At 39.6% G+C, this 19,713-nt stretch overlaps 1 protein-coding gene across 1 annotated transcript in view; it reads left to right on the top strand.

Moving 5' to 3' along the window:
* DPYS (dihydropyrimidinase) overlaps positions 1 to 19,713 on the top strand; it is a 76,394-nt gene that overhangs the window by 22,464 nt on the left and 34,217 nt on the right. The window contains exons 5-7 of the mRNA XM_014868658.3: positions 9,578 to 9,734; positions 10,955 to 11,096; positions 13,648 to 13,790. Of these exons, the coding sequence (XP_014724144.1) occupies positions 9,578 to 9,734; positions 10,955 to 11,096; positions 13,648 to 13,790 (442 nt within the window). The remainder of the gene's footprint in view (positions 1 to 9,577; positions 9,735 to 10,954; positions 11,097 to 13,647; positions 13,791 to 19,713) is intronic.

Raw genomic sequence — 19,713 nt, 5'->3', positions numbered from 1 at the left:
TCTCTTCTCCTTTAAGAACCCTGGGCTTACATTGAGCCCACCTGATTAATCCAGGATAATCGCCTGTCTCAAGTCCTTGATTTAATCACATCTGTGAAAGCCCTTTTGCCATGTAGGGTCACATAGTCCCAGGTTAAGGGGATTAGGACGTGGACATCTTTGGGGCGCCATTATTCTGCCTACCACAAAAGGGTATCCTCAGGGTAGGGTCCTAGAAGTGGGCTGGCTGGTTCAAAGGGTGGATGCATAGATCCTGTCTGGATATTGCTAACTTTCCTTCCAAAGGGATTATAAATTTGGAGTATTTAAAATGTCACCCAAATTTTCTGATGGAGTCAGACTTACTGTCATGACACTTGCGAAAATACTGTAATGCACAATTGTCAAAGAGGCAGCAGAGCTCTGGAATAAATTAGCATGAGAGATTTCCCACCCCGGCCTGTGACCCAGCAGGAACGGAAGGAGCGGGGGAGGACCGGACGTGAACGGTGCCCAGCTGTTCACATGCTGACCACATCAGCTACCCCAAGGACAGGGCCCTGAGGAGTACAGAGTGACAAGACCTGGTGGGTCACGCTGATGTTTTACAGAAGATTCATCTACTCTATCTGCACTCATTCATTATCTAACATAATTTCTGAATATAAAAGAGCAATACAAATCTGTTAATTTTTATCTTGTTTAAATAAGAAACAATTCAGCCTTACAGATTTATAATACGAATATTTCCAATCTTTAAACACCTTTGCCGGCCAGTTCTATCATTGAGGGTCTTGCTGTTTAGAATGGGATCCCAAGAATGCAGCCTCAACATCCCCTGAGAGCTCGTAGAACTGCAAACCCCCGGATCCCATCCAGACCCACGGACCCCATCCCAGAGCCACTGAATCAGAGTGTGCGCTTGTAACTAGAACCCCAGCTGACTCACAGGCATGTTAAAGTTTGAGAGTCACTGCTCCAGGAGGCACAAAAGATAGCCAATTATTCATTGTCTTTATTGTAGTGGCCTAGAAATACAATGCTATTAAGTTTTATTTTATTGTTGAATTACCAACTCTACACCCAGAAGAGAGCAACATGAGGGTTAGTGATTATAACAAGATTGTCCAGGGCTTAATATGTGCCCGGCACATGTTTTAATATATCTTATCTCACTTTGGGTTTTATTATGCACTATCTCATCAATGCATTTTAGTATACATTATCTTTTTAAATTGTCATAACCAAGGCTTCAAGATAAATTGTATCACTGTTTTGTGACTGACGAAATTGAGGCTTGGGGAAGTTTGGTAAATTAAGCCCAAGATCACTTTACTAGTAAGTCCTGAACCTGGAATTGAAGCCCACGTCCAGCTGAGCCCAAAGCCCCAGTCTTTTCCATTACTCTCCACTATCTTCAAGGCGAAATTGGCTTACAGAATTGGGAAATGCAGATGTCAAGTTTATACCTAATTGGTTTTGGTTTTGGTTTTGTCCTTACATTTAAAAAATTTATTTAAACATTATCATTTTGTTATTTTTTAAATCATTATTGAAAGAAAAACATGCTGGGAATGGAAATGATCAAGAATGCATTAAATGGAAAGTAAATGTCCTCTACCTGCCTCAGCTCAGTCCTTGGAACTAGAGATTTTTAATCATATCTGTCTTTAGTTTTTTGGGTGGTTATCTCCAAAATTCTAAACCCTAATTTTGTAGGTAGTGACATAATTTTTAACAGTATCACTTGACTCTCAACTATGAAAAATGAGCAATTTAACTCATGTAAATCTTACCTCTCACCTGAGTTTTGCTAGTAATAATAGTCACTTCACATAATATACTTAAGTGTATGTGTTTTGGCTATTATTTTTAGTGGTATCTCTTCATTCTCTATTAGGCTGAAAATGAATTTAGACTCCCTGCATTACCCTCTCTCCTCCTCTTGACTTCTGTCAGCTGTATTATTATCTTTACACGATCGGTGATTACAGCATTTTCAGTTGGTTCTGGAACTATGATTAGGTCTTTCATGCTTTGTTAGGTTAAGTCTAAAATTTAGAACTGTGAAAATGTAAGATTGTGGAAATAGTCTCTGTAGAAACAGTTAGTGAGAAGAGAACCTCAGAGAAATTTCTATCACTACCTTGGAGTACAAGCTAACGTTATTCCAATTAACTCTTGGAGCAGCAATTGCCAAGTGTCAAGGTCAAGTGGGTTTCCTTTCCCACACTCCAATAAGATTAAAAGCATGCCTTATTTTAGTTTGCTACATATTTAGACCATTATTGTCTTGTAAAATCTTTTTTCCCTTGGAATTTTTCCAATTAGCTCTTTTTAAAATAGGTTTAGAAAAGAAACATGTACCTTCTTTACCATATCATGAAGATTTTCCAGCTTCTTCATCCCACCTTCTATTGAGTGGAATCAGCTCGTATTGAATGAGATCAGCTCTTCTTGCAGAGATTCTTTTTAGGAGAATCTTTCGACTTTCTGTTTTATTTTTGATGGTTACTTTCCATTTCTGCTGTAGAGATGTCATCCTAGGATTTCTTTTCAGAGCATCCTAGGTTGGATATACTGTTTCTTGTTTCTCTATCTCCCTGTTTCTTGAATTATCTTGAAGATTCTCAGGTAATTTTTAAAGTAAGAGTTTTGGAAGGGAAATTTTCTGGTTCCTTATCTTCAGCTTTTTTGGCAACTTTAATGGGCATAGAATTCTAGGTTTGGAATTATTTCCTTCTGAATTACAAGGGTACCATTTCACTCTCTTCTGGCATCCAGTGTTACTGATGAACAGACACATGCCAATAAAATTCTTGTTCTTTGTTATTAACTTTTTTCACCATCTGGAAGATTTTTATTTTTCCTCTTCATCTTAGAAGTCCAGAAATTTCATTAAGAATATGTTTAGCAGTACATCTTTTAAATGCCTTCATGTACAGAGGCCTGTTTCAACCTGAAGACTGATCTTGATTCTGAAATTTTTTCTCCTATTATTTCCTCTATGTTGATTTTCTCTGTTCCTTCTCCTGGAACATCCCCTGTCAGACCTTTTCATTAATCCTCCGTGTCCTTTAACTATTTTCAACTTAAAAAAAACGGAAGGTTTTGCTCTGCATTTTAGAAAAGGTTTTTGTTTACTTCTTCTGCCCTTCTGATAAAGTTTTGTTTTGGTAGTGATATTTTTATTTCCAAGAAAAATTTCTTGCTCTCTGATAGCTATTTTTTTCCACAGTTACTTATTTTTTTTATTTTAAAGGATACATTATCTTCTTGATCTCTTTGAGAATACTAATGAAGATTTTTAACAACTTTTCTCTTTCTGGATTATCTCTGTTTCTTGCTGAGTCAATTTTTTGGTTTTTTACCATCTTGGCCCTTCTTTTTGTGTTTGTTTTTTCTTCAAGTGTCTGGTGATCCTAGGCTGTCTGTATTCACGACTGGACAGTTCAGGAGATTAGAGGGGGAGCTGGAGTGGATTTCCTCTGCTGCTGTGTAGGTCTGTTTCCTGAGCAGGGCCTGGCCCCACATGAGAGCACTGGCTGTGAGCTTTGTGAATGTAAGTGGGGCATGGTCACTGGTAATCTTCAATTTCCGGTGGGGAGGCTTGACCCTGTAGCACCAACACCACCTTAGGAAGCTTTGTTCCCCAGGCAGAGGTGAGGATGGATGCCAACTGCCCCAAAGCATCCTCTTTTCCTCACTTTAACTGCTCTTTCCACCTGAGGAAGAATGTTTTTTCTGGTACTGTCTACTCCTTCGAGCTCAAGTGTAGTGCTCTCTACTTTCCTTTATTAGCTGTTGCCATCCCATCTGCTTTCTGTCTTCCTAAAATCTATCAAAACCTCTGGTCAGCCCTGGTTCCTCTTTCATTCTCAACGCCGCCTGGATGTTGTTCATCTTTCGTCTGTCTTCACTAGTGTTTAGATGTGAACTGAGAAGGAAGTGACTGGAATGCATGTCCAGTTCACCAACTTTCATTTGATCCTTAGGTTTCCCTTAATTCCCACCCTGATCCTTTCTTTTGGTATTCAGCACCTGCGATAGAAAGTAAAAAGCACGTTACAGGAAAAAGAATAAGACATTCATGTTCAAGCCATTAAAAACCGAGTTGCTTTTGACAGTTTGCAAGGAATTTCCATTTCATGCTTATTTTAAGTCTTAGTTAATCTAAGTTCAGTAACTAGAACTAGGTTAGTTTGCATCCTTCCTGTGAGAAGCCACTTTTGCAAAAATGAGGCAAGAGAATCAAAAGACTGTGCGTAGGATGTTACCCTTTTCTTTTAGAAGCAGAATCTGCCGCTCTTGCTGCATGCCCAAGTGTAAAGTGGGACAGACCAGTTGTAACTGTGTGTCATGTGGAAGTTCCAGTCTGCCCAGCCCAGACCTCTTTCAATCACCACAGTCTAGTCTTTGTCCAAATAGTTTACGTCTCCTGATGTGCCGTTGGCCTCAGTGACACTTTTTATTTTGGTTTGAGTAGCTTTGATTATACATCTTCCTCTTGCCACATATTGGCATGTGGAATTATTGATAGTCTTTTAAAAACATATATTGCTCACCTCTCCTCCTCACCTCCCAGTAGAACTTTCACACGCAAGGATATGGATTCACTATTTTTCTGGTACTTTGCTTAGAATGGTGGTGATTTCTCTCAGCAACTTATTTAATGCTCTAGTTGGTATATATCTGTTATAATTTGCTTCCCAATTATGACTGAAATTTTCAGAGCTTTTTTTTTTTAGTTTCCAGCTTAACTTGTCCTAATAAAGTTCAACTCTATTTTTATATCCATATTCCTATCTTTAGGGTATAAATATGACTCATTTGAACTTATTGATAAATGTTTTCTTTATACTTTTCATAAAAAAACAAGTTATTGGACACCAAATAGATGCTAGGCACTGTGCTCTTGACAGTAGTGTTGCAAAGTTGATTAAGATAATTTTGGTTCTCAAGTAGCTTACAGTGAACTGGGCTCCATTGTGGTTGGGTTTTTGTTTGTTTGATTTGGTTTCGTTGGAGTTTGGGTTTTCCTTATTGGAGAAAGCTCTATGTTCCAGGTTTATTGCTATAAAATACAAACTTCTCTTGCAGAGAGGTTTTAGATGTCCTATTTTCCATTTTATTTAAACACTGGCCCCATATGTTCCTCTTGCATTTGAGGAATAAGGAGGAGAAGGGGCCACCCTGTGGCCATTCCTTTCCCATGTGGTCACGCTGACCACTGCTTGTTAGTGCTGACTAAGAGTAAACCAAATCTCCTTTACATGAGTATGATGACCTGATGCTTGGTGATCAGTGCTGTTCCTAAGAAAGGGTTAATGTGTGGCTGAGTCAAGGTGGATTTTAGTCTCAGGATTTCTTTTTTCTTTCTTGTACATGATCATCTGAACACCCCGTTTCTCCTTTAAATTTAAATTTTTTCACCTTCTAATTGCAAAGCAGTTGAAAACTGGCCATGCAAAAACATTTTTTAAAGTAGAATGGTGTAGCCATAAGGAAACTAACATTTGTGGACCATAGTAGTTTGCTGGGGCCGCTGTAACAAAGTACCCCAGACTAGGTGGCTTGAACAACAGAAATTTATTTTCTCACAATTCTGGAGTCTGGAATCCGAGATGAAAGTGTTAGCAGGGTTGTTCGTTCGGGGGCAGCGAAGGAAGGCTGCGTTCCAGGCCTCTCTCCTTAGTTTGTAGATGACCATTTTCTCCCTGTGTCTTCCCTCCGTGTGTATCTGTGTCCAAATCTCCTCTTCTTCTAAGGACCCCAGGCATATGGGGTCAGGGCCCACCCCAATGACCTCACTTTAACTTAATTACCTCTATAGAAGACCCTGTCTCCAGATACAGTCACATTCTGAGATACTAGGGGTTAGGACTTTAACGTTTGAATTTTGGCAAGGGACACAATTCAGCCCATAACACGAAGTGACTCCAGAGTCCCAGGAAGATGCTAGGTACTTTCGCATACATTAATTTATTTGATCTTCACAAAATTGCCACGCTAGAGGGACGTTATGATCCCATTTCATGATGAGAAAAACTGAGACTAAGAGCAAGGACTCATCCTGTACAAGGTCTCCAACTAAAAAGTAGTAAAATCAAGATTTGAATCTAAATCTTTATAATCTATTCTGTTATGCTGCTTCTGTGTATTTTCTTTCTCAGTTATCTTCTTCCTTTGTAAATGTAATATTTTGAATTGAAACAGAGCCCAGGAAGGTTCTACTCTATCCTTCTAGCTAGGAAAAATTATTTTTATAAATATGTTTGGCTTTCTGTTGGGCAGCCAGTTGTTCCACTCCCGGGCACCTGGGTCAGCTTGTCCGCATCTTTCACCCTTCTCTAACAGATCCTGTGACTCGGTTAACTGCTGCTCCCAAATCCGGACAAGGTTTTAACATCCTCTCTATCACTTTCATCTAATAAGCTAGTTGTCTGGTTGGGGGAGTTTGGATTGGTTTGATGTGCTTCATTATTTTGAAATCTTTAGAATCTCTCCAAGGGCAAAACTCTTTTAAATGAGAGATTGCATCATAAGTGCAGAGTCCTTTTTGGTTTTGAGCGAAAGGATGGAGAAAGAAGGAGGGAACGTGTATGGGTGGACAGGGTACAGTGTAATGTGAATCTTGCTGAGACAGTGAGAGGAGATTAATGATGAAGATGTACTATCTCCCAAGAGTTGCTGAAGCCATCTAGTCTCAAATGGAGTCAGGAGAGTATCAGACGAGGATGGAGACAGCACTTTTCATTACTAACCTGTTCAGCGTAGTAAGTGAAACCAGTAAGTGAAATTGGAAAATTGCTCACCCACATCCACAAATAGCTTGTGGTTGACTTAAACATTTAAAAATACATGATCTTTACCAAGAAATGAAAAATAACACTTTTCCTAGTAACATAGTGCATACGTATGATATGATACCAGAGTACGAAGATTCTAATTTTAGTGTACTACTTGCTACCCATGTGTCTTGGGCAAATTAGTTAGTCTCATTGAGCGTCGGTTCGATCTGTCAAACCAGCATGAAGGTTGTCGTGCAGGTCAAATGAGATATGACCTTCAAGCAATATTTGCAAACTACATAGAGTGCTATACTTTTTTTTTTTGAGGAAGATTAGCCCTGAGCTAACATCTGCCGCCAATCCTCCTCTTTTTGCTGAGGAAGACTGGCCCTGAGCTAACATCTGTGCTCATCTTCCTCTACTTTACATGGGGGATGCCTACCACAGCATGGCTTGCCAAACGGTACCATGTCTGCAACCAGGATCCGAACTGACAACCCGGGGCTGCCGAAGCATAACGTGCGAACTTAACCGCTACGCCACCAGGCTGGCCCCTAGAGTGCTATACTTTTGTTAGCTATTTCTATCATTACTTTTTCTGATCCAAATCTAACAGAACCCACAATTATGCTGAATTATCCAGTTTGATTCTCCAACTTATGGATTATCCAGACTCCTTGTTTTCCTTCCCATTTTTACTCTTGCATGCTGTTTAATTCTTTGAAAATGTCTTAGAACCATTGTGAAATAGAGGGAAGAGCACTTAGGAATTTCTACTTTTTCTTTTTCTTTTTCATATTTACAGATGCTTAATGAGGAGACAGTTGAAAATAGCCCAGTTAAGGAAGAGCTTGTTGTGTATACCAAAAAAGTGGCCTGTCACATTTTAAAAACACTAAGGCCTTCTGAGGAAATTACCTGTCATCTGGTTTCGAAACAGTCCTGCCAGACTCCTGGTAGATGCTGACACTTTTAATTTTTCCTGAGAGCTATTAAAATTGTAGAACTTTGGAACTGTATTCCCGTAGCACCTTGATGGGCCAGATGATTGAGTAGAACATGTGATAAGAATCTTTCCTCTGTGATGAAGCACCATGGAAAATCCTGAGTTGGCAGTTTGTAAAGTGATTGCGGATCAAGTCTTTCTCATTGTCCAAGCATCTGTAAGAAGTTCCCTTGGAATAGGAAGGTCTCTTCATACCTGCAAATAAAATATTGTGTCCATCCTGTTATCTATCTAGTAAATAGTACATTGTCTCTTAGTTCACGTTAAAAATGATTGCTTCTTGTTCTACACACCACAACAAGATGGTAACAGTATTTCCTCTTTTCTAGGACTAGGACCCTAAGAAACAGGAGGGGGATGGGGTTCATGTAGGGTGAGTGCCTCATGAAAGAGAAGGATCTTAGCAGTGGCAAAGTCCGTGGGGATAAATTTTATTGAGCACAGTCTGATCCTTCGTTACTTAAGAAGTTTAGTTTCTTAGGCTTCAACAAGCCTTGCTTTCATAGTTTTTCAAATTCCTAGGTGTGCTGGAGGAAAGTGGCCAGTCTGGGGAAGAAATGATCTGTGAGATAATAGGGTGCTACATTCCAATTTAATATGACTCAGACATCTGGTGGCCATCCACGGTCAGCACTCTCTGAGGAAACCAGTTAATTTCAGTTATATATCAGGATTTTAACTAAAATCTGGCATCTGATTAACCAGAGTGAACTAATTTTGTATGCCAGCATCTCTTTTCTGTGCACTCCCCTTTATGACTGCGTGGATACGATCAAGTTGATGCCAGTGAATCTGTTATTCTGACAAATGCTAATCAGAGATAGGATTCTGATTTTAAATTCAAATTCACTGTGCACTATTAACTTTTCTAACATTGTGTGCTTTTGATGGCCTCATTTGCATGATTTTTTAAATATGCATTTCTGGCTACAATTTTATTATCTGCATGTTCTTTTATTTAATATAAGTTTTTAGACTTTTATTTTCTTAAGAGTGTGAAAAGATTATCAATCTGTTTGCAACAAAGATATATCATGGTTGAACTCCATATGACCATATGATAATTGTCATCAGGGTACTATAGGATAGAAGATAGGACCACTGGAATTGAAATGCCTGCATTCAAATCCTCCTCTTCTGCTCCTTCTATTTTGAGTGCATGTAATGTAACTGTAGAGAAGTTATTTAACCCCATAAGCTTTATCCTCATCTTTTAATGGAGATAATAACAGCCTTTACTAGATAGGGTTTTTGAGAAGATTCTATTAGAATGGCACATGTATCAGCCAACTGTCTCTAGGTTATGCTGCAGTAACAAATGGATCTAAAATATCAATGGCTTTCAACTACAGAGATCTATTTCTCCTTGATACGCATGTCCATCATGGGCTGGCTCTGTGTCTGCTCCATATTCTCTTCATTCTGAGACACAACTGAAGGAATAGCCTCTATCAGTCTCATGACAGAGGGAAAATGGGGATGGCAGAGCTCTTTGTGGTTTCAACAACTCCTGCTTGGAAGCAGACATGTCACTTCCATTCATATTTAATTGGCCAAAGTAAGTCATGTGGCCAAGTCTAACCTCAGTGAGTGAGTACAATCATCTACCACAACATGCAATGCACATTGACTGGAACTCAGTCAACAGTTTTGATTTTTAAATCCTGTTCATAAAGGTAAATTATAGTTTGGGATTGGTGTTCTCCTTTGCTAGGACCAAGAACACTAACATTTATTTGTTTGTCAAATGGTTCTCTTAAGAACAAATTAAGGCACTGAATGCTTCCTTTGAACTTTCCAGGGAAGGTGGTCTATGGAGAACCCATAGCGGCAAGTCTCGGCACCGATGGTACTCACTACTGGAATAAAGAATGGCACCACGCAGCCCACTATGTTATGGGTCCACCCCTGCGACCGGACCCTTCAACGCCTGACTTCCTCATGAATCTATTGGCTAAGTAATTATTTAGCAGATGATTGTGAAGTGTTTTGTCAAAATAAGATGTTTTACGAGTCTCGGGTTTGAGTGTAGGAGATCTTGTCCTACCATCTGGACCTTCCATTGACCTCCTGTTCTACTTGACTTATTCTGTTCTATTCCTCTTCCTCTTCTCTTCTCCTTCACCTGACAGGCCCTGGGAGACCCTCATCTGGAGACCAAAAAGCATTCGCTTAATTATTTTATGATATGGTGTCAAACGTTCCCTAGACACAGAGAAATCAGATAGTTTCTCCTGAAATTTTACTCCTTTCTGATTTTCTCCTTTTCTTTTCTATCTGTTATTGCCTAGGGCCAGGTCTCTTCATTACGCCTTATTTTTATCATTCAGAATATTCTTGTATTTTTTTTCCATGCTGATGTAACCTGGGAACCATATGTGCCTGTTGTGTAGGTACCACTGGTTATGATGTAGGGCAGAGCCACTGCAGGGGTGCAAGGCAAAATCCTGCCCTCGAGTAGATTATCCTCATGAAAGGCCATCCAAACTATTTTCAGAGATTATGATCATTTTTCTTGAGAATTACGCCATTTGTGGACATTTTGACACTCCCATTCACAGATGCTCAGATCCACGTTAAAGAGCTTTTCCAAACAGACTGTACAAGATATCACCTGCCCTTTCCTTTCAGCCTCTTTCCTCCTTCACACTTCTACATCCCCGAGATTATTTACAAGTTAAAGGATTCCTCTTGCTGGTGACATCAATATCTTCAGCCAATGTCACATCTCCGCTCATCCCAATGTTGCCCTTTGGCTGCCTCTGTTCATGTGGCTCACCATGGTGCAACTTTGTGTAGTACTCTACTCAAGAGGAATTTTCACTTACATTATTGCCAGTGATCCTGAAATAATCACCATCAAGTACATATAATTATCAATTTCTAGATGAGAAACTGAGCATTGGACACGCTCATAATCACAGAACCAGTAAGTGATGGAGCTGAGCCTAGAACCTATCACCATGCTTCTTGTAAGAGTAGCATTCTCCAAAAGTACTTCCCAGAATAGAGATGGAGGTGGGTGAAATATGTACTTGGAAAAAGCTACTCATTCTCCATTGCAGTTTTCTGACTTTCAGGCGAGAAGGGGAACAGGAGATTAGGAAAGGTTACGGTAGTTTCCTCCTGACATATTCTATCTACACACCCCCATCACTTTCGTGTGTTTTTCTTTTAGTGGTGATCTAACCACAACAGGGACTGACCACTGCACTTTCAACACCTGCCAGAAAGCTCTTGGAAAGGATGATTTTACTAAGATTCCCAATGGAGTGAATGGTGTTGAAGACCGGATGTCAGTAATATGGGAAAAAGGCGTGGTGAGTTTCACAGGATCCAGGCTGATTGGCCTAATTCTTCAGCCAGGATCTAGCCCATTTTAGGACCAGAGTACCACAAACCTTCATAGAGAAGCTTTTTGATTGTTTTTATTAGAGTGGAGACTGGGAAGGCAACACCATCACCGCCATCACCCGTCCTCCAGGATCCTATCAGCAAAGAAATAATTTCTTTCTCTGCATAGTTTAGTTTAGAAGATGCATTGCGTCGTTTTGCAGAGAGTAGGAGATGAATTTAAATTGAGTACCCAAAGTATTATTCTTGACGTCTTTGAAATGTTTTGGTCCTTCTACTTGATTTCTCATGTTCTTGAATCCCAGTTCTTCATGTGTCACTGGTGTAAATACTTGGAGTAATTGAAAATATATGAAGGATTTTTATTATGTTCATGCCTCCTTTTCACAAAATCTTTGTAGTTGTCCCTTTTTAAGAGCGCTTGGATATCATATTTTAAAAACTTCTGTATGAGGTCACATAAATAATAATCTGAAGTCTAGAAAAAGACTCTCTATGATTTAAAATTTTCTCCCTGAAAATGGAGAATTGAATGGTTAAATATTTGTATGTTAACCTGTCCAGCCAGTGGGCATGTGTAGCTGCAAAGAGCAGCACCTGGAGACTTGCCCAGTTAGACCTGAGGTCTCCAATGACATGCCATTCTCACCCATCTCTCAGAAACCCTCCCTTAGATGACACATTAATCACATCTCAGAATCCCCTACATGTACTACTCACTTCTAACTCTAATTATTTACCAGGTCTTGTCAATTTTATTTGCAAAATCCCTCCTTATTTCCTTTTCATGTCTCCCACTGTAGTCTGAGGGCCATCTCTCATTTGGACCATTGCAGTAGTCTTACTGCTATTACCTCTGCCTCCAGTCTCTCGCTTGCTACAATCTATTCTGTCCTCCAGGACTGGAGTTACCTTTCAAAAACAAAGATCTAGGGGCTGGCCCTGTGGCCAAGTGGTTAAGTTCCTGTGCTCCACTTCATGGGCCTGGGGTTTTGCCGGGAGGGATCCTGGGTGCAGACATGGCACTGCTCGTCAGGCCATGCTGAGGTGGCGTCCCACATAGCTCAATCAGAGGCACTCACAACTAGAATATACAACTATATACTGGGGGACTTTGGGGAGAAGGAAAAAAAAAGAAGAAAAAGAAGATTGGCAACAGTTGTTAGCTCAAGTGCCAGTCTTTACAAAAAACAAAAAATGAAGATCTGTTCATACTGCTTTCCTCTCTAAAACCCTTTAACTTTCTCCATTACTTGCAGAATATTTGAACAATCAATTGACATGTAACAGTTTTCAAAGTATCTCTATAGCCCTGTCTTCTGCTAATCATCCTCTTCATCTCCTTTCCTCTACCCTAACTCTAAGTATCCCAGATGACTTCTCTTCTCTTTCTCTTTGCTTAGATTTTCTTGATGACAGTCCAGCTTTTCTCTCTGAACTTGTGTTATTATAATGAGTATCTTCATTACAGCAGGTTTTCATAATATATAAAGTATATGAATGGCTTTAAAGTGATCAAATATTTCTTAATAACATACAGGAAACTATGTTATTTTCTGAAACTTAATGTGGTTTACTTATGGGAATATTACTTTCAGGGTGTGGCTCTTAATCACTTTTTGAGACAGGGATCCTTTGATAATTAAGTAAACCTTAAGGATGCTGTTGTCGTATAAATGTACATAGGGATAGACTCTCAACATTTTTTTGTGTGTGTGAGGAAGATTCGCCCTGAGCTAACATCTGTGCCCATCTTCCTACACTTTGTACATTGGATGCCTCCACAGCATGGCTGATGAGTGCAATGGGTCTGCACCCAGGATCCAAACCCATGAACCCACGCTGCTGAATCGGCGCTTGTAAAACTTTAACCACTTGGCCACAGGGCGGGCCCCAACTCTCAGCATTTAAAAAAAAAATCATTTTAGAGGGATTACATCCCTCCAGAGTTTGTCCATATTAAAATCTCTTGGAATAGACTGTCCATGATTGTTGGTTCATGTAAATTTCAATAGCACAAAATTGAACCTCTTGAGTTGATTTTTCCTCTTTCTGAAAGCAACATTACCCAATTTAAAGGTCTATCTCATTTTAACTCTATAAAATTCCATCTAATGTCTCCATGATCATCTCATAAATCTCGTCTGCAATGAATAAGCCAGATGATAAATGTAGTAGTAAACTTTAAACAAGAATTGAAAATGCTATTGCCAACATTTAGCTGTTGTCCGGGTGATTCTGGGAAGGGTGGGAAAAATTAGTGGGGGTGTTTTTTTAAGCTGATAGGTTTTTGACAGTTTATCTTTAGGCTTCCATATGGTACCCCATCATCCTCATCATTATCACTATGATTGTTTAAGATTTATCAGCATCCACAGCTGTGTTCAGCTTCACAGTGAAAGAAATCAGGTGCAGTACTATTCGGCTCTAGGAGATACTTGTACTTTTATTGATAGGAGATTTTCTAGTATTTGATCATTAGTACAAATACGTTTTCTTCCTTCAATGGTTTTACAGCATAATGGTAAAATGGATGAAAACCAATTTGTGGCAGTTACCAGCACAAATGCAGCTAAAATCTTTAATCTCTATCCAAGAAAAGGAAGAATAGCTGTGGGATCAGATGCTGACATTGTGATTTGGGACCCAAAAGCCACAAGGTAAGTCTAACATCTTGTATTCCTTGGCTTCCATGTGGAGAAAAAGCACTAACTTGCAAAGAAATTATTCATTGGCCTTAATCAGCCATTTCTTATTAGGTGATTTTTTTAGCCATGCTCAGGTATTTTGAGCCTGTGCACAAGATAAAGTTTTTGATGTACAAATATTCCTTTGTTTTCCTCGGCATAAAGGATGCAAAATTTGTGTTGCATACCATTCCCTGGAAATGGATATGTGTATAAAACCAACGTGAATTTACCACTTCAGTGCTTGGCCAACGCCTGAGTTCACATGGAGGAAAGGTACAGAGCAGTGAAGAAAATAAAAGGCTCGGTTTGAAAAGGGCTGAATTAAAAACTCGAAATAATTACAGCCTTTTTAAACCTTTCAGATAGAGAAATTTCAGCACAAAGAATGTCACTTTTAGTTAGCCAAATTTTCCAGTTGAGTTCCTCTTGAGCCTATCATTCCCAGTAGACTTCAGCTTTTTGTTTCCAATTTCCATAATTCTATGTTAATATTGCAGGTTTGGCAAGTTCCACTAACTCAGGAAAGCATTCAATAGAGGCTGAAACTCTGTTAGTTTCTCCTTACAGGATGTTAACACAGACAACACCTGCATCCTGATTTGTGTTTTTCTATAAACTGTGCAGTTTTAATAGTGAAAGTCCTACACACTTTGACACTGTGTGTGTGTGCAAGCATACATGTGTAAACAGGGGTACAATGGACCTTCTATCTTCATTGAATAGGCATTTATTTTCAAAGTCTCTTAGGTTTTTCATTGTAGTAAGCAAAAGTCTATAGTTTCTTGGGAGTGGTGTTGTCATGAAGACCCGGTTTCAGCTGAAGTTCTCCTGGGCTACCCTCTGGCAGAAGAAGACCATTCGAGAAGCAATAGGCTACCGTTGCTATGAGCTTAAAACAAGCCCCACATACTCCCTCAGAAATACTTGCCTTTTTGAGCTTGACACTCTCTTCTGGGCACGCGCTGTCCCAGCTCAGGGACCAGTTCACATAGTTGGCCGTCCCTGGTCATTGCAAATAGCCTTTAAAACCTGTATCACCTCGTCTTTGTTTATGATCCCTGCAATGCAGTAAATGGTGGTATGAACATCTTATTTACATAAATGGCCTAAGATACCAACAAGGCACAACTCAAGGCCTTTGCTATTATGTTAACAAGAAACTGTTGCCCACTTAAGGACTAAATACCTGGTTATCACACGGTCTAGACTCCCCTCCCTGCATAAGAAATGAAGACAAGTAAAACCAAATGCAGGCAGCTTCTCTCCTAGGCTAGAAAAATTGTCCTTGGGAAGACAATGGAAAAAAATTGCTTGGTCTGGATTGGTCTGTGGATGGATCGAGTGTCCTGTGTTTCCAGGGCTCCTGATGTTTTAAATATCACTCTGCCAGGGCTGTTGAATGCCCAGCAGGGCCCCGCCCAGGCTCATCTCCATTGTAATTCAAACAATTTAAGCTGTGCCAAGGTTTGGGTCTTTTGAAATAACTTGTGGTTTAGGAGATCATGACAATCAGAATACCTAGAAAATTTCACAAGGGAGAAAACTATCATGTGGAAGAAATATTTGTGAAAAATGGTGTTTTTGAAGCATAGCATCTGGGAGAGTCATAATAATGATAATAATTAGTAATAATTTGCATTTGCACAGCTCTTAGTGGTTTTTAAAAATTCTTTGGTATTTAAAAGGTGACTTACGAGGTGAGACAAACGGGACCAGCTTACGGCGATGGGGAAACTTTAGCACAACAGCGTCTGTGACGGTTTGATCCAAGAATGCTGATCCAGTGTCTGACTTTGCAAACTTGCACGCTTTTCATGAGATTCAGTAGCATACTATCTCCCGACATCAAAGAGAGCACTTTATATTATACTTGATTGTTCATATTCCCTCTTTCTTCCCATCAAGTGGGCTAGTGACTAAAAACTTTTTTGGATTTGATTCTATTCTCTACTATTCATTTTCCAAGGTGAGGGAGAAATGAAAATACTCTGTTGAGTGATGTGACTATCCAGTCTAACTCCTAATAATGTGGGGAGCTGGCGGAGCCCATCGCTGTGTTTCTTCTTTTTAACCCTGCACTGGGTATCTCCAGCGGCACCCAGCCTACGAGTCTCCTCGGCTGTTTTCATTTCTGAGGACGACGCCAGCTGAGGCATAAAGCATCGTCCTCCTCAGATGACTGGACAAAGAGAAATGACCCGAACCTAAGGTGGTGAATAATTCACTTCCTTTATTTACCACATATATTCTTGCTTGGAGGCTATTTATAGGCTGTGATTATGTCTCTTTGAGTCATGTGTTTAGACTGTATAAATTTAGACCACTTTCTCACAAGTTTAGCTACTGATTTCTATAACATTGTTTTGTCCTTCCTTTCCTGTTCGGTTGTTTCAGAATAGCACATAATGATCCAGATGTTTAATTTTTCTTTTTTTTTTTAACATCTATATATTACCTGCTTAATTTCCCTCATTTCTAGTCTAAGAATAACTAACTTAAGGTCATGCTAAAGAGCCTCTGTGCTTTTAGGTTTCTTTCTGCTCTTTCTCTCATCAGTTCTTTACTATTTCTTATATAATATCTATCCTTCACTTTATAACAGTAATGATAACAGAAAATTAGATATTTACCTTTTCATATTTGTCTCTTTGGGGTAAAGATACACATTGGCATTAATTATTAGCACTCAGTCTTCTTTATCTACATCTGCCTATTGTGCACACCCCGACGCCGGGTGTAATGGAAACCTGCACAGCCCGAGAGCCTGATGTGCAGGTTCTGGTTCTGGCTCCATCAGTATCAGACTGGGGGACTTAGGCAGATCATTTAAGGTCTCTGAATATCCACCCTCTCATATGTAAAATAAGATTATTAATAATTGTTGTACCTACCTCATAAGGTTTTTGTTAGAATCACATGATAATATACATGAAAATGCTTTGTCAACTAAGAAAGTGTTACGTGAAGACAGGATGTAGATTATTATGGTTGCTTTTTTTTGTCTAGCTTGGCTGGTGTCATTCTTTGGAGTGCATTTTCACTTTCAGGTCTTCTCAGCTGTTTGCCTCGTAGTGACCAGGGGGGCCGAAGAGCCACAGAGTTCCACTTCTCTGACCCTCAGATTCTTTTAAAAGACTGGAGACCTTTTTGTTTTTCTTTTCTGTTTTTACTAACTTTTTGAAAAATGGAGAAACGTTCTCTTTACTTGGCAAGATATATTGAAATGATATAGCTCCCTTTGGATTTCTTTGACTTACTCTGCCTCTTGCCTCTCCAACCCTTTAATTTAAGAATTTTCTCTAAGCCACCAGCAGAATTTTTTGCACTATCATTATTCATCTTTTTCAATGTGAAAATTGCAGAATGTGGGAAAGAGGAAAGGAGGGGCAGTTGAAGAGGAGGCTTCGTAGAATAAGGATTTTAGAAGAATATTTGAACAAGGAGAAAGTGTGTTTATCATGGTTCATATTAAAAGCCGGAGAATTCTGCAGAAACCATGTGCTGATTCCTTATCTAGGTCGATCATAGGACCGCCTTTCTCTATTCTTGCTTTTTATGAGACAGTTGCTAATCCAGGTTGGCCGTTCTTGACCAGAATTTATGCTAATGACCTCAACTAGGACTTTTCTGATGTGCAACAATATTTTTAGCCTTCTCTAAGTGTCCATACATCATCCACGGCTTCCCACTGTCCTTAGACACTACCCCGCCACTGTCACAGCCGGCCTCATCTCCCCTTGCAGGCTGAGTTCTATTGTCTACTGCACAATACTGTACCACAGTCTTTATTCACTGTCTTTCTCCCTCATTAACATTCTTCAAGTCTAATCCCATTTTTTATTTTTATTTCAGGAAAGTTTTAGATTTATCGAAAAGTTGCCAGCATAGTACAGTGTTCTCATATACCCCACACTCAGTTCCCATTATTACTATCTTACATTACTGTGGTACCTTTGTTACAATGAATGAACCAATGCTTATATGTTATTATTAACTACAGTCCATACTTTATTCAGATTTTCTTATTTTTTACCTAATGTTCTTTTTCTGTTCCAGGATCCCATCCAGCATCTCATCCAGGATACCACATTACATTTAGTCATCACATTTCCTTAGGCAACTCTGATCTGTGAGCGTTTCTCTGACTTTCTTTGTTTTTGATGACCTTGACAGTTCTGAGGGGCACTAGCCAGGCATTTTGTAGAACATCCCTCTGTTATGATTTTTCTGGTGTTTTTCTCATTGTTAGCCAGGGGTTGTGGGTTTAGGGAGGAAGATCATAGAGGTAAAGTACCATTTTCATCCCATCCTTTCAAGGGTACATGCTAGCCATGTGACTTGTCACTGCGGATGTTGACCTGGATCAGCTGGCTGGCTAGAGTTTGTTGGGTTTCTCCAGCATACAGTTACTCATTTCCTCCCCTTTCCGTGTTGTAATGTTAGAAGGAAGTCACTTTGCATAGCCCACACTTAAGGAGTGGGGAATTATGCTCTAGGTTTATGTTTTAATTGATTCTGTATCCCTAGGGCCTGGCCCAGTTCAGCACAGAGTAGAAGCACAATAAATGTTGAACAGGTGAGTGAGGAGGATACAGCCTTCCACACTGCATGGAAGGCTGATGTCATCAAGAAATGGCATGAACTGTATTATATACTTGAAAGTTGCTCAGAAAGTAAATATTAAACGTTTTCAACACAAAAGGAAATGATAATTATGTGACTTGATAGAGGTGTTAGCTAACACTACGATGGTAATCATTTTCCAATATGTAAGTGTATCAAATCAACACTTTGCACACCCTAATCTTACACAATGTTGTATGTCAAGTATATCTCCGTAAAGCTGGGGAAAAATAAAGAAATGGCATAAAGGAAAACTGGAAAGATTTTACTCAGCAATAATTGCGATGAGAGGAAAAGTAAGAAGAATAGCATTCCCTCACCTCATGCTTTTAACTTATTGCAAGTTATCAGTAAATGTTGGTTGAAAGGATGAACGAGTACGGATAAACCAAGTAGAAAAGAATAAAGATAAATCCAAGGCAAGGAGGAGGAACTGCTGGTCTGAATTCCTTTGTGTCCCCTTCATTTCTGAGGTTGGGGAGCAATGAGCTTGTTGAGCAGCTCTTCTAGAGAAGATGGAGCTAAAGGAGAGCAGCTTTCCTGTGCTCCTTCCTTCCCACGCTCGCTCAGCCCAGGAGCAGCGCTGTGAGCCAGGCGTGAGGTCAACTTTGTACAAGATCCAGGTCTTGCCTTTAGGTAGTGGACAGTGCAGGGAGAGAGATGAGATATAAAGTCAAATAGTCTCAATCTAAGGAATATGTTAAGAACATAACATGAATGGTAGAAGCAAGATGCCATTGATGTTCAAGGAAGAAAGATCATTCTTGCCTTAGTGCAGTCCTCAGCATAGGACCACATTAGAGAGGAGAGCAAGTGAGACGTGTGGCCCTGACAACGTGGAGGTGAGGTCAGTGGAGGCAGTCATGGGAGGATCTGGGAGAAAGCAGTTAGGGCTCAGGATTACATGAGAGAAAGAACAGATTCACACTGTGGAAGGGAGTAGAAAGGTGAGGAGGTCATGGGCTGCCCCTCTCCAGTTTTAATTTTGTTTATTACAGACGAGAGCAATTTTAAGCAGAGCTCATCTAGTTGGGAAGCATTGTTTAATCGAATGAATAAATGGATATATCAATAGGCATTTTTTTTCTTGCAGATATTCCCTTTTGTTTTACCTATATGATTTAACATTAGCTGAAGACTGGTGATGTGAAGCCTTTCTGTCTGACCACACCATTAGAGGTTGCCCAAAATTTTCCTTGGAAATTTCCTGAAAGGTTTTAGCAAAAACAATTGCTCAGCAGATGACTTAGTATCCAAATGAGATCAATGC

Source organism: Equus asinus, chromosome 12, assembly GCF_041296235.1.
Source record: "Equus asinus isolate D_3611 breed Donkey chromosome 12, EquAss-T2T_v2, whole genome shotgun sequence".
Classification (NCBI taxonomy): domain Eukaryota; kingdom Metazoa; phylum Chordata; class Mammalia; order Perissodactyla; family Equidae; genus Equus; species Equus asinus.
This window is presented reverse-complemented; position numbering and strand designations above follow the sequence as displayed.